Source organism: Drosophila miranda, chromosome 4 (assembly GCF_003369915.1).
Source record: "Drosophila miranda strain MSH22 chromosome 4, D.miranda_PacBio2.1, whole genome shotgun sequence".
Taxonomy (NCBI): domain Eukaryota; kingdom Metazoa; phylum Arthropoda; class Insecta; order Diptera; family Drosophilidae; genus Drosophila; species Drosophila miranda.
This window is the reverse complement of record NC_046677.1, coordinates 25372305-25388234: the sequence shown is the minus strand read 5'-3', so window position 1 is coordinate 25388234 and position 15930 is coordinate 25372305. Positions and strand designations below refer to the sequence as shown.

The window sequence follows — 15930 nt, the reverse complement described above, 5'->3', positions numbered from 1 at the left end:
AGAGAAATTTCGTTGCAAAAAATGTTTAAATTTTGGAATCAAGTGGGAGAAAGAGGGAGGCAAGATATAGCATGTCAGAGCGTGTCAGAGATAGGGAGAGAGAGAGAGTGAGCATGAATTAAATCTAATTTATTTCATTGACTTCAATCAACGCATGAGAGAAAGACTGCCTGCTGCTGCTGCTGCTCTGCCTTGCTCTCTGAGAGTAGTGCGAACGTGAGCGGCAGAGCGCGAGAACATGTGAATAAAAAAATAATGCCACGCGCAGCAGAGCTTATTTTTAAGCAACAACAACGCATTATAATATCAGCAACAACTACAACACGAGCAGAAATAGTCACACATTGATAGGCGATGCTTCATACCAAGCTCCGCCGTACAACAATGAAGAGAGCATGACACTAGACACTGGCGAGGGGGAGGGGGGGATTTGGTCGGTCGGTCGGTTGGTCGGACAACCGACAGCGGTCGGTCGTCGTATAAAAATCAACTACAATATTTGTGTCTATTTTTAGACACACAACCAGCCAACCGACCGACCCACCGACAAGACGAGGAGCAGGCGATACGAACGCATGACCGTTGTGGGGTGTGTGTGCGCACGTCAGAGAGTGAGTGAGTGAGAAAGAGGCGCAGTCACGAAAAGATTGTGGCGCTGGCTCTGAGAGCAGAGAGCGGCGGTTACGTTACTGCCGAGTTGTTGTAATGCGCGCCGGCCAACGATCGCAAGAGCTGCAGTAACAACAAATACGAATACAGAAAGCTCTCACTGCATCGATGCGGCTGCCTGTGTGCGTGTGAGTGAGTGTCGTCTGTGTTTGGACAGCTCTGTCTGTGTGCTGCTGTTGTTGCTGCTGCTTCTGTAATCATTCAGCTTTGATGTGGTTAAGCCTGTATGACACTTGCTTTAAATTGTAATGAATGGGCTGCGACTGCATAAATGGTACAAGTGGTAATTTTCAGTGGAACAATGCAAAATTCGCCAGATATTGTTTTCTCTATCTATTCCTAGATTCCATAAAAATGTAAAGATATTGTCATACGGGCTTTACAAATCCAATCGTGCTTATGAATTGGAGGCTCTGGAAATACATATTCAATCTAAATGTTCAACGCAATTTCCACACATTTGTATTAACAATACTTATTACTGATAATTAGCAACAAATATTTCACAATTTTTTACAATTTTTTGTTATAGTAAAATATTGCCTGGCCTGTAAATAGATTTCATCATTATCATCATCATCAATTAGAAAGTTGTTTGCGAGCGGGTATGGCGCCAAGCACACCTTACGTCCCACCTCCTCCTCCTCCCCAAAAAGTCATCGAATTTCCCAGCGAAGGTCAAGCCGCGTGTGTGTGTGTTTTTTTTCGGTTTTGTTACATTTTCCACTCGCGTTTGTACTTAATTGCATTTGTTGTAAAACGAATTATTTCCAGTTTTTACTACATTTACATCACAATATTTTTCGCAGTGCGCATAAGCCGAAGCTCATTTTAGCGTAAAGCGTGGGCTCTTATGTAACTAATGCGATGGGGTGGGGGGACGTCTACGAGGGCTACATGCCTCTCTATATGGCGCATTTTTTAGATGTAAACGAGACAAAAATAATATTAAACAAAATACAAAATGCGTCTTGTTGTGTCCCATTTAGGTGGTTATGTATGAGGAAGTGAATGATGAAACAATTTTGGAGAGATGTTCTAGGAAATCCATCAGAAAAATTACGGAAAAACTCTTTCTATGGAAAAAGGAAATTTCAATAATAAAATAAAATAAATCCTAAAGACAATTCAACTGTAAATACAATTTCTTTTTCCACTAATCAATAAAAAAAAAGAAAAACCTTTCCTAAGAATTCTTTCAAACTCATTCATATTTTTCCAGCTAACAGCAATTAGTAATGTAATGTTTTTTTGCACAAAGATAGTCCAACAATGGTTGCCTTTTGATAATTTTTATATGGTGTACCGTGAGCAGATTATTTTCACTCAAATTGAATCACCTTTGTTTTGATGAAAGCAAAACTTTTTTACTGATTGTGGGAACCAGAAATCTAGTGAAATTTAAGAAGAATAATGAGTGCACAGCTTATGCCTAAAGCATGGTATCTAGAGATATAAATATTCCACTCTGGCTAGTCATCAGAGCTGGGACTTTACGTAGCAACAGTAGATATTTCCCAGATTCTTATGTGGATAGCAATTTCCGATAAGGTTTGGAGAAATGCTAATTTCCAGAAGCACAAACGTTCATAAGAACTACTTTAGATAGAAAATAAAAGCATTTTTAACCGGTTGAAAAGTTTAAGAGGATTCATTTAAATGGGAAATAGCTTCTGAAAACATCTCTGCCATAAATATTTTATTCAAGCAAAGAAACACTTTCTTCTTCTGGAAAAAATTCCATTTCTATCTTGTAAAAATCCAGCTTTATCCAGCTTGAAACCCGAAAACCTATGATAATGTGGCCTGTTGTCTCAGCTGTTTTTATATCTTTTTAAATGCCAGATATGCAGATACAATTTACACAATCTGTTCGGTCGACAAGTGGGTGGTACAATGCCTTTCAAATTGGTTCAGGCAAATAGATACTATACTTTTGTGTATCTGTATCTGTATCTGTACATAGATATATATAAACAAATATCCAGATAATTTAGATAAACAATTGATGTACGATGGGCAGTGGAGGCGTAGAGGGGGCTTCAGTACGCCCCCAGATAAGCGAAAACCCCAAACCGGAAGTGAGGATGAAAATAATGGAACTTTATCGATGCGGCTCTCCTTTAGTGGGTCAAATACGTCAAAAGACGACAGGCCAGGCCAGGGTCCGCACCAAAATTTGCGCTCCAAGGCCCCAAAAGTAACGCAGAAAAAAAATATCTACGCGACTATATAAAAGAAAATATAATTTGGCACATGTGAAGGAGAATGGGGGAATGTTTTTGACCTTGTGGCAGCAAAAATAAATATTTTCAATATTTTGTTTCCTTCCCAAAAATATATATACTATAAGATATCTTTGGGCAATAAGTTCTGGAATGATTTTGGATTTATTTCCCTTGAGGAATAGTGCGACTTTTCCAGACTTTCTTTCAAAGAACATTCCAAAGACTCAGCTTTTCCATTGGAAATCCGAGAACAGCGGAAACAGCTCGTGCCTCGACCGCAGGTGTCTGATAATTTCTTTATGATTATTCCATACGGAAATCTGACAGACCACGACAGATATACCTTTTCTATATGACTTTGACATAGATTTTAGCGCCGTTTTGCAAAAACAAAAAATACAATGAATAATTGTCGAATGGTCAACCAATTGTGCTGACGAATACCCAGTAAAAGTAAAGGTATGGGGTATATATTGATTTTTTTGTGGAAAAATTTGGGAATAAGAAAACAATTAGTATCCAAAATTTAAGCAGAACACGGCTCATATTTGATGGGACTAAAAAAAAGGCAATATCCATCTAATGCTTTTCTTTATAGAATTTTTCGTAATTTTCTCAAAGAAATTTCTGGTATTTTTATAGTATTTCAGGTATTTTTACTAGCTAAAAAATGAACCTCGACCCGCACAAGTGAAAAATGCCAAAGGGAATGCTTGAAAATGGCAAAAACAACATACATGACATGTACATGACTCGAGTTTCGCGGATAAGCTTTTGTGGGCTGCTGCCCAGCGCTGATTTCGACTATTTTCTTCTTAATCCAAATACAGGGTAACCCCATTGTCAGAATATTCTTTTGCTTCTTATTCGGTTTTGCGTATAGAATGAATCAACTTCGATTGAGGAAGAGAAGAGTATGAGTAACTGAAAAGATATTTCTTGGCGCCTCTTCCTCACTCTCTCTGTCACCGTCTCCGTTTCATTTTGCGGAAGTTCATATTTCGGGTCATTGAAATACAAGAACAGGCCTAGCCAGCGTTTCGGTTTGCCCTTCCCTCCCGTGCTCCTGTTTCTGTCCCATTCAATTATTCTAAGTCGGTCAATGCCAGGCACGAGTCAAGTCAACATTTTGATATATGAATATATATTGTTGTATTTTTTGTTTTTTGGGGGCCCTGCCTTGAAAGCGATTTAACCAAAGCATGAGGTAATCACACATACACTCTCAGGCCACACCGAGGTTCATATTTCCAGGGAGGCGATTTGTCGGGGCGGATTGAGCCGCCCAAAAGGTGTTTGCTATCGTTGTCTCCTGCTTATCAGGTTCTTTCGATGACGCATTCGGGGGGGCACGGTGGAGGGGTCTGGTCTGGGGTCCCACAACTGCCGATCGGATCGGGTCGTTGCCTCTGCCAAAACCAATTGCAGTAAATCTGTCAATTGCCTACAAACACACCGCAAACAAACACACACACACACTGCACTCCAGAGAAAGGCAAGACGGAGACAGAGTTGAGTGAAACATTGTTCCAATATAAATTATAGCAACAACAGAAATGCGGAAAAGATTCATCTGCAACGAAAGGCAGAAGGAAGATGGTGTCCCCAGGGCTCATGTGATGTGTGGAATATGCGTTAGCGCTGGGAAGGAAGGAAGAGTGTAAGAGATGGGAAACCGACAACAGAAGATGAGTTAGAGATGGGTGTGGACACAAGCAGAAGGGCTTGCGATGGTAAATAATTAGTGAAAATAAAATTTTGACATATACAAAGCATTACAAAAATGTTTCAGTGCGAAAAACATCTATCTCTGTTTTCGCTTATGAATAAATTTACATTGGTGAAATCCGGTATTTTTAGTATTTTGTGGTAATTTCTAGTATTTCCTGTATTTTTTCTAGTATTTTCTGGTATTTTCTAGTATTTTCTGGTATTTATTTGCAGAGTACTTTCTGGTATTTTTTAGTAATTCATTCATGGAAAAAGCTATAACATTGTGGTTTGCAGAGGATGTATGGAAACTTTTGGGAATTTCTAAAAGTAGCTAGACGACTCCTTCGTCTTAATATATTTATTGGAACGGAGGATAGTAATATAACCTTCCAAAAATACGTGCGAATACTAATTAAGGTCACAAGGCATTGTACAAATCGAGAGTGGGGTACAAATGTCCATCGAGTTGCCTGCTAAGAGACCTTTCCCTGCATTTAGCATATATAGTGTGTATATGTGTGTATTCTGATTACGTCTGTTCAACTAATTGACGGCTTGGACGATGTGAAATTAGTTTTCTCTGTTCTTTCATTCCGACAACCCGAGAATGAGCTCAGCTCACGGCTGATGACTACATTTGACCAGCCATGGGCCCACATGGGCCAGGGGCAGACACAAGAAGTTAATGAATTTTATTCTATTGTCATGAAAGGTTTTTGAATATCGCAATATGTTTTTCGCAATTGGCAACAAAATTTATATTCCATATGGTTGGCAAAAAATTCTAGGAATTCCAGCAATAAAAATTCTTTGATTTCGATTCCATGGTATCACCGCATTCAACGGTAGAATTCTATTTTTAAAATGTATAATAATATAATACGATAGAAACAAATGGAAATAGAATATGCTATATGTGTAATAGTTTTTATCGCTTTACTTATAAGCCTATTATGATTTAATTCTGCTTATAGAATTTATAATCCTATAATAGAAACAAATGCAATAAAATATACATACATATAGTACAGAATGCGTAATAGTTTTTATCGCTGCGAATATAAATAGTTGATTATTCAATTGAAACCAGTTTCATTGCATTTGTTCCCTTGTTTATTGTGATTCAATTTGAATCAAAGAAAACATATACTATCCATACAATATGTATTTCTTCTTTTTATGCAGAGTAAACCGATCCACAATTGTTGCACTTGGCTGCATTGTGCTTGCCACAACCCACGCCAAAGACTTTCCTTTTCATTAGACAGGGCTGAAACCAGTTCTGCCTTACATCAACCGACCAGTCGACCAGTCGACCAGTCGACCAGCCGACCAGCCGACCCACCGACCACTTACATTATTGTCCAGAGCTCAAGAGGAGACATGACGTAAGTGGACGGACCGCTGGACAGGGCACACGTATAGGGAGTGGTGGCATGGCTAGGGCCTGGGCTGGGGCTGGGGCGAGACGCCCTTGGGCCCACTGCATTCAATCAGTGGCTCTAATAAAGGAAATCCATGGACAAATTGTCTGCGAAATGCGAGAGACAGTCGGAGAAATAAATTTAAAATGAAGATGCCTTGCTGGCTGGGGGCTGGGGGTTGGGGGTTGCGGATCCCGGGGGAAGTTGTCAAGTGCAGAGGCCAGGCCAGTTTTGTCTTTCACATTTTACATTTCAAGCTGTTGCTAAGTCGACCAGACGAACACGAACAGACATGTCGAGGCAGTGGCGCGCACACACAGAGGGGGTTCGCATTTACGGGTCAATATTTTACAATTAATTGACTGGCAGCTAAGATTGTCTTACTGCTAAAGATGGAAATCGATTTATCGAGTGTAGTCCACGCACTTTGTGCACTTAATCAATACAGTGTTGAACAATACCGATATATTATACAAAAAAATATATTTATGTCCAAAACCATATTTTTAGGATTTTTTAAGCCTAAAATTGTGTTTTTTTATACTAATATTTCTAATAATAAAAAAAAAAAAAAAAATAAATTAAAAAAAATTAAATATTTAAAACTAGTATAAAAAGCAGTAATATTTATAAATCAAATTAAATACAAACAAAAATTATATAAAAAATATATAACAAAAACTATCTATCCAAAACTAATGAAAAATCAATATATAAAAATACAAAAAATATAAGAAAAACTTGCGAGCAAAAATTAAAAGGTCTCCCCTGGCCAAACTTCTCCCTACACCACTGCCTTCTCCCCTCCACAGTACATACGGGGGGATGCATTACTCATACGACGCATTGTCAGACTTCTCCTCTTTGATCCCTGTTCTCGTTCGGGGGCTATTTTTAATACCCAAGCCACATAATTCAATGTAATGTTTGCCCCCCTTCCTTCCTTCCTTCCTTCCTTCCATCCATCCATCCATCCATCCTTACATTTTCCAGTTGCATTTTGCATTTGTATTGAGAAGAAGAAAGAACTGCTGCAGAAGGGAGTGCCATGACTTGTCCTCCGCCCCACCCCTCTCGTCACACGCAAATGCGCAATCTGCCCAGAATATCCATATGTACACACATGTATCTCCGTATCTGGCAGATACACATGTTTTTCTTTGCCTTGACTTTGGTCTCTCGTCGTCTCCCTCTCACCGTATTGCAAAATCTTTTTGGCATTTACTCAATAAATAAAAATCGCACAAGAATATCCCCCTTTTTTCCCTATGCATTTCTCTAGTTTAATCAATCGTTTTAGTAAGCACAGAGAAATGAGTCATGGTCAGCAGCTTTAAAAACTTTTGCTATTGCAAACAGATTAGTCACCAAAGCAACCAAATGAGGGAGCCCATAAAAAATATATGTATTAAAACAAAAAAGAAAGAAGAAAACACTGCCGCGAAGTTTGTCAATGCACCAAAGTCGAAATTACTCTAATAACAATATGAAAGCCGGAATTTGTATTAGTGAAGAAAGTAGTGGTAAATATGAGTGGAAGATTTATACAAAATTAAAAGGAATAATTGTTAGGAAAATAGGCGTTTCCCTGTGTTTATTTATTGGACAATTTGAGCTGTGAAACTTCTATATTTGAAATATTTACGAAACATAGAAGTATTACAAGTAGAAATATTTAAGAAGATCGAATATACTTTGCTTGATAGCCATTTTAGAAAGATACTACCAGAAAGATAATCGAATTCTAGTCCAGGGCCCAGACCAAGGGAAGTTTAAAGAAATATTTGGAAGAAAATTACGACGAGACTCTGGAAGAGGCGCGGATATCATTGCATGAAATTTCAGAAGATTTTCAGAAGATTCAGAAGATTTTCGTATGACATTTTGGCCTCAGAAAAAGTTTTGAGAAACAAAAAATACACTTGCAATTCAAAATAAAAATAAAAACAATTGAAGATTAAAGTGGAAAATTCTAAAGCTTATTTTACAACTATTTAAAAAAAGAAAGTTGAAAAAAAATTAAGAATTTGTTTTCATAAATACCTAAAATTAGTGATAAAAGCAGGAATGTTAATACAAACAAATAGACAAAAAAAATATATATCTAAAACCAGTTTTAAAATCTATAAGTCTAAAAAAAAAAATAAGAGATTAATTAAAAACTAAAAAACTAGTTTAAAATCAAGCATATCTAATTTAAAAATATCTATTGTGGGTTCACCAAATTCTTTAAAACCTAGCCAATTTCCAGTCCGTGTTTTTTGTGGCAGTGCATTGACAATTGAGTGAACTTTTGTACGCTTTAAAACGAACTTAATTAAAGCGACCTTTTGTGTCACGCACGTGTTGTTGTGTGGGGCCGAGCCACCGCCCCCACACAACCACACCCCCCACATCACCATCAACCGCAGAAAAAGCGAACCACTTTCAGTGCAAAAAAACACATTCCATGGCTAATTTCATTGATGAATTTTTATTAAATAAATTATTGTAATGAGGTTTAGCCTCTATTAGAGGAGGGTCCGCCTCTCTCTCTCTCTCTCTTTCTAGGCAAGCAATTCCAGCAAATTCGCGAACAAACAAAAACCCAAGAAAAATAATACGAGTGGCAAAATTGCTTCTGGAGAAGGGGGGGCGACGCCGAGAGAGAGAGAGAGAGGGAGGCGCGTGTTGGCACTTTAACGGTGTCCGCAATGAACCTGAAAACTAGCCCTAGACGTGGGGCCGAGGGAGCGCCTTCCCAAAACTTGTTCAAACAACGCTTCTCTGTCGTCTTTCGGGCTCTAAAAATAGTTCCAAATGCAAAGCAAAGTCGTCGTTTGCTCTGTCCATAAATAACTTTCGTGTGGACTTGTCTTCGACTCCTAATTGATTACGAACCAAAGTCTCTGCATTAACGTGTAAATATTTGATCAACCTAATGCTACAGAAACATCAGCGATAAGACGCCCACGAATGGAAATCCAAGAGCCAAAAGTTTTTGTGAATGAAAGAATGAAATTTTCGAAATTCTAAGGGAAAAATCAAACAGACGATAAGATAAGGTGGAAAATTCGTTGTGTGCAAAGTAGATTTTCTCATTGAGAAAACTTGTACTACAAGTGGAAAGCGATTGAAAATGTTTGGTCGAAATATTTGGGGAGTAATTAAAGGTTGAATAAATGAAATATTCGACAGCAAAATACCACAGATATTTGTTTTTATTATGGTTTTTTTTTATTGGAAATTTATTATTATTATTATTTATTTATTATTATTATTTATTATTATTATTATTTATTATTATTATTATTATTTATTATTTATTATTATTTTATGTTTATTATTTTATTTTTTATTATTATTATTATTTTATTTATTTATTATTATTATTTAAATCTTTTTTTAAATTTATTAGTTTAATTCATTAATATTATATTAATTTAGTTTTGTACTTATTAGTTTATTTCTGTAATTTATTTAATATATTTTTTTTTTATTTTTCTTCATATTTTATTCTGAAACCCAACCCAAAAACGATATTCGGAGTGCGAAAAGCCAGGGATTTCGGACTGGGCTTTCTATGGGCTTTCTTTGGGTGGTTTTCGTGTGCTATCTAGAGGCAGAATCCCCTGCCGTATAATCTTTGGAAAATCCAGAAAATATATCCCCCCGCAATGGTCTGAAAATATTGACTCACCTTTCAGTCTCGGATTCTGCATTTGGTGGCTGCTGTAGCTGTTGGATCTGCTGCTGTGTGGCTGCTGATGTCGATGTGGTGGCTCCTCCTGTGGCTGCTGCTCCTGCCGCAGCAGTGGTGGCTGTCGCTGCTGCTGCTGCTGCTGCTGCTCCCGTTGTCGATTGGTCATCGGTCGTCAAGGGCAGCACCACCACCGATGCTGATGATGGTGTGGCCTCCACGGCAACGACGACATTTGGATTCGTTAGATTTATATTACTATTAGTATTGTTATTATTATTATTATTGGCACTAACACTCGCGATATTTGTTTGGGGTATCTGTTGTGGTTGTGGTTGTGGTTGCTGCTGCTGCTGCTGCTGCTGCTGCTCCTCCGGCTGCTGCTGCTGCTGCTGCTGGACAATCAATTGCTGCGGATCGACTATGGTGGCCGGTGCACTCTGCAGCTGCAGCGTGGGAATCGCTGTTGCTGTTGCTGCTGCTGCAACGGCGGCTGCTCCCACCGTGGTGGCTGCCACTCCGACAGTGGCTGGCTGCTCATAGCTGTGTGTCATGTGTGATAACAGCGGCAAGGTCACAGCTGCTGCTACCGCTGTTGTGGAAGTGTTTGAAGTCTGTTGGGTGCTGGTGGCTGTTGGTGCAACTGCTGCTGCCGCTGCCCCTGCAACTGTTGCAGGTGGGGCTTGCTGCTGCTGCTGCTGTGGGGGTGGTGCTGCTGCTGCTGCTGTCTGAGGGAACTGCTGCTGGCTGCTGGCTATCCCATCGATCTGGGATGTTGCTTGCGCCTGACCGGCGGCTGCCACTGCTGCAAATGTGGGCGTGATCTGTGGCGTCTGCGGGGCAGGCGACAGTGGTGGCTCGCTGGCTGTTGCAACTGTTGCCGCCGTGCTGCTGCTGCTGTTGTTATTGTTGCCTGCTGCCGCTGCAGCATCGCTGCCATTCTGCTGGTAGTTCTGAAAGCCCGGCGGCACATCCATGGCCTCCTCCCGCTGCTTGAGCTGTTGCAGCGTCTGTTGCAGCTGCATGGCCGCCGCTTGGGCATAATCCATGGGCGTCTCGACCGTGGGGTTAGGATTGGGAGAGCTGGCATTGGCATTGGCATTGACGCTGTCGAAGAGTTTCTGCTGCTGCTGCTGTTGCTGTTGCTGCTGCGACTCCATCAGCAGCTGATGCATGCCATGCACCACTGTGGCAGGGGCTGTCATTACCCCACTGGGCGTGGCATTTAGCTGGGACTGCTGCTGCTGGTGCGACGACGACTGTTGCTGCTGTTGCTGGTGGTGTTGCGGCTGCTGCTGCGACTGCGATTGCTGCTGCTCCGCGGCATAGTTCCAATTGGCGTCCGTCGAATTGCCCTCCAAATGATTCTCCATCAGCGCATGGGTGGGCGGGAGTATCATGCTCTGTGTTGTCTTTTGGGGCGCGGCAGCCGAGCTATCGGCTCCCGTTGCTGCTGCGGCACCTGCACCGCCCGCTGCATCGCCGCCGGCCACCACGGCCTCGGAAGAAGAAGAGCCAGTCTTTTCATTATTATTGCCACCGACAGCACCGCCCGCGCCACCGTTGCCCACACTCGAGTGATCCAGGTAGTCCATGCACATCCAACGGCCGCGCTTGAAGGGCTCCGTGGACTCGATTTTGACCACCTTAAAGCGTTCGCTGCGATGCTGTGTCGTCTCCTTGATGCCGTCGCCGCCCTCCTTCTTCTTGCTGCCGCCGGGCGTGACCGCCGAGTGGCTGACCACATTGATGATGTTGTTGTCGGTGGAGACATTCACCTGGACATTCTGGATGGTCTGGCCGAGGGATGCCGGCCCGATGGGATCCACCACGACAAGGCCATACTGCGAGCTGGTGGGTATCACCGGGGCGTTGGTGCTCAGAGCATTGTTGGCATAGAAGACCTCCTCCTTGGAGAACGTGTCCTCCGACATCGAAGGCGTCTCGTTCTCCAGATCCGTTATCCGACTGTTGTCATCCGTGTGAGATTCGTCCAGATCGTCCGCGGACTCGTCGCCGGTATCACCGGCAGCATTCAGCTTCGGATGTCCCACCGTCACCGAGGTGATCTCGAATGAGGAAGTCGTCTTTGGTTTGCGTGTGGTCGTCACCACAGCAGCGATGCCCGTGGACGGTGCCGAAGAGCCGCCGCCACCGCCACCGCCGCCGCCTCCTCCTGCTCCCGCTGCTCCTCCTCCGGCGACGGTTAATGAGTTTCCTTGACTGTGGCTAGTGTGTTGCGGTTGCTGATGATGCTGGTGCGAATGGTGATGGTGATGATGGTGGTGATGTGGCTGATGATGATGATGTCCACCTCCTGTGCCAGTTGCAGCTGCACCTCCTGTCCCTCCAGTTCCAGTTCCAGTTCCTGCTGCTGCTGCTGATGCTGCTGCTGCCATTGAGCGTGCCCCATTGTTGTTGGGGGAACTGGCCTTGTTGCTGCTGCTGCTCGCCTGCGACTGTTGCTGCTGCTGCGTGTTGCTGCTGGTGCTGCTGCCGCTACTGCTGCTCGTCTTGGGCGCCACCGACGTGGATGTTGTGGTGGCGGAGGCCAGGCTGGTGTTGCTGCTGGCCCGCGATGATGCCCCAGAACGCGCATTGAGCGCGTTCAAGCGCAGACTCTCGCTGGTGGTGCGCTGCAGCGCGGCCGCGGCAGCCGACGAGTTGTTCGAGTTGTTGCTGTTCTGATACCGCTCCGGCAGCGCGTTTATGTTGGGTGGATAGCAGACGGAGAAGTGGTGGTTGCTGGTCAGCGAATTGACCTTCGTCAGCTTACGGATGTTGCCACCGCCGGCGCCCACCGTCACACCGCGTGCGGTCGACATCAGGGAGTTGCGGCGGCCGGCATGTGGATTATTCCCGGAGCCCGTGTTGCCCGTGCCCGGCTTGAACTTTGCATTCACCGTGCGATCGAACATGTTGCCGACGGTCGTTGCTGCTGCTGCGGCTACTGTGGATTGCTGCTGCTGCTGCTGGTGCTGGTGGTGTCGCCGGATCCCGGCCGTTGAGGGCAGCGCTTCCTGCGAGTTCTCCGGTGATGAGGCCTGGGAGTTAGTGGGCGATTGATTGATTGATTGGCCAGCAGTTGTTGCTGCTGTTGCTGTTGGTGTTGCTGCTGCTGCGGTTGTTGTTGTGGTGCTTGCGGCTGCTGTTGCCGCTGTGGTTGAGTGATTGAGTGGTTGCTGCTGCTGTTGCTGGTGTTGCTGTTGCTGTTGTTTTTGATGTTGACCGGAATCTTCGCTGGCCGCACTTTGATTCTCGGCCATAATCGAATTGGATTTCAGCGTCCGCAAAGTCTTTAGCAAATAATCCAGGATTGCTATCGATTCTTGGATTATTTGGGGCCACGAAAGAATTATTTAATATACTTAATAAGGATTATATTAATCCCTATAAATGTTTATTGGTTGTTGTTGGTTTTTATGTTGTTTTTTTTTGTTGTTGTTGTCAAAAGCACTATGAATTGTGCTAAAATTTAATTGTTTGTTTGTTTTGCTGTCAGTTTAAAGAGTTCTCCCGCCAGCTTCGCAGGTGTTTCGACGATGTCGATGCATAGCGCTCTCAGGCTGCAACCGAGTGTCAACTGATCCCGAACCGAACCCGAACCCGAGCCCGAACCGCACGGGCACGACACGACACGGCACGGCACGGCAACGCGACCGATCCGACTTTGAAACGCGACACTTTTGTTGTTTCGGTTTTCTTCCCTCTCTCTCTCTCACGCTCACCCACTTTTGGCGTTAGATTAAATAGATTGAAATTGATTTAACTTTGTATATTTTTTAGAGTGGGGGGAGACCATACCGCGTTTTATGCGCAGCAACAGCAACAACGACAACGACAACGACGACAAGGGCTTGGGCCGAACACGAGAATGGCATAGTCTGGAGCGCCATCTAGCGCTTTACGTTTGGCACACCCTACACACACACACACGCGCGCGCTCTCGCCGCCGCCCACACATGCACAGGAGCACAGCACAGCTGTTCCGTATTGAGGGTATTCGCGTAGTTGCTGTTGCACTGGTTTTTTCGGGATTACGCCACAAATTTTATATTTTATTTACGTTAAGGACTTAGAATTTAGTATTTTATCGATTTATATTATTTAAATTTATTATTTTGTTGCTGCTGCACTTTAATTTTGTCACACACTGTACATATTTCCCGTTTTAATTGGAATATTTGCTGTGGGCTTTGTATTTTCTGCTTTGGATCTTTACACGTGGAATTTCTTCAATTTCTTCAGCTTCGTTTTACTAGCACATTGCAGTAAATGTTAGAAATGATATTCCTGTGGAAATAGAAACGGAAAAACGGTATGAACAATTATCATTCAATTTCAATTTCAATAACAACAAATTGAATATCTTACTCTGTATTATTTGCTTATCAAATTAAATGCACAAGGCGGCAAGAGATAGTAGATACATATAGATAAATATTTGCACCTGTACAACGAGGCGTATACGTAATACCCAGGGGAAGGAAAATGGGTTAAAAGGGTGTGAGGGGTGTCCCAGTTTTAATGGCATATTTAATTTTTTTTTAAATTTCTGTTTTGCAGTCAAACTGAGTCATCAAAGATGCAGAAGGAGTAGAAATAAATTTTATATTTATTTTCGAGTAAGAAAGGTATTCCCTCTAAATTTTTAGAATTTATTCGTATTTAGAGTTTACTCATAGAATATAGTTTAGATATTTTCATCCCTTAGCTATATTTCAAAAGATAGATCTACTTTTTCCCTTTTTTCCTATTTATATCAGTGTTTCTTTCATGCCTATGCATTTATTTTTATATAAATTCCCTATATTTTGCAATATTCATCTACAACCATTTATATTTCCATCTTTCCAACCCTTGATCCACCTTTCAAATATCTATCAATCCCCGTACATCCACCTCCTCATCTTTCTCTCCATATATCCATCATTCCAATGCATTTATCCATCGTTTTTTATCATCAATGTACTTTTCCATTTATCCATCTCTCGCTAATTCCATTTCACTCTTTATCTTTTAATCCATCAATCGCACACTGTGGGCTCTTGCGAGTATCTTTTTCCCACAAGCATCTAGTTAGATTTCATAACTGCGTAGTTCATGTTCATCGCTTATCATCATTATCATCGTCATCCCATTCATGATGATGATGCTTTTGTGTGTGTTTTTCATTCTACTTTTTGTTCCTCCTCCTTTTTGTTTTTTTTTTATTATTATTATTATTGATTTCATTGAGTTGTCTGCCGTCGAGGGTACGTCGTAGTTTTGTTGAATTAGTTAAGTGCTACATTAGAAGGCGGCCGTCGTGCTCTAAGAGGGGGCTCTTCCTACCCAAAACCCAAAGCCCCACCAATTTATTTGCCTTTAATAACTTTTAGCAAAAAATTTAAAAATTTTCCAGCTCTCTTCCTCTGGCTATTTATTTTTGCATTTGCAATTGAGTATTTAAATATTTATTTTCCTTTCGGCATTGATTTTTTTTGCGCTTCTTACTCATTATTTAATCGATTTCGTTTACGGAAATCACAAATGAGCGGGCAAAAGGCACCCAACACAGAGACAGAGATAGAGAGAATGAAAGAGTTAAAGGTAATGCTAAAAAAAGTATTTTAGTTGCGGGAAACGCCTAAGAGATACCCTATTTTCAAGGGTTCGAAGAGTCAAAGGCCCTACTCAAAGCTCTAAGAATTTATTTAATTAATAAATTATATTACTTCTGAAATAAGAAAATAAATAAATAAATATACTGCGTTTGCCCATAGAAATGAAAAAGAATTCGTACAAAAAAATTGAATAAAACTCAACTAAAAAATTTGTATATTTCTGTCACTTAGACTGCCTTTTAGGTAGTTAAACTCAAATCTAATAGATCATGGCTATAAATATTGATTAGTGGAGAAGAAAATGCGTTTAAAAAAATAATAAAAATTTGTAAATGCAATAAATATTTTATCAAAATTATTTTTAGTGGATGGATAGACGATATTCCTGGTAGTGATAATCCCCATAATTATTTTCCTGCTCTAGCTCTTAGATTCCTTTATTTCCAATCAAAAACTGCCTCTAACCAACATGTCCCTGTATCAGATACACCCTCCTCCCCAACTAATTACAGGGTGTACCCACACACACGTAAAAAAAGTTGCCAAAAAAAAAGTTTGCAAACATTTTCAGCACACGCGCCACAGCCTGTGCCTCTGTGTGTGCGTGTTCG

The 15930-nt window shown here is 41.7% G+C and overlaps 1 protein-coding gene across 9 annotated transcripts in view; it reads right to left on the bottom strand.

Moving 5' to 3' along the window:
- The window catches only part of LOC108161998 (protein bunched, class 1/class 3/D/E isoforms), a 109143-nt gene extending 96292 nt beyond the window's left edge, over nucleotides 1-12851 (bottom strand). For 5 of the 9 annotated variants that reach the window (XR_004473121.1, XR_004473122.1, XM_017296469.2 and 2 more), the window contains exon 1: nucleotides 9714-12718. Coding sequence is in view for 7 of the 9 variants with exons in the window: in XM_017296469.2 (XP_017151958.1) it covers nucleotides 9714-12631 (2918 nt within the window). In the remaining 2 variants the exon portion in view is untranslated. Of the gene's footprint in view, nucleotides 1-9713 lie in introns of all 9 variants that reach the window. The other 4 variants (XM_017296467.2, XM_017296474.2, XM_017296468.2 and 1 more) reach the window with 4 other exon arrangements.
- Nucleotides 12852-15930: the final 3079 nt, after the last annotated feature.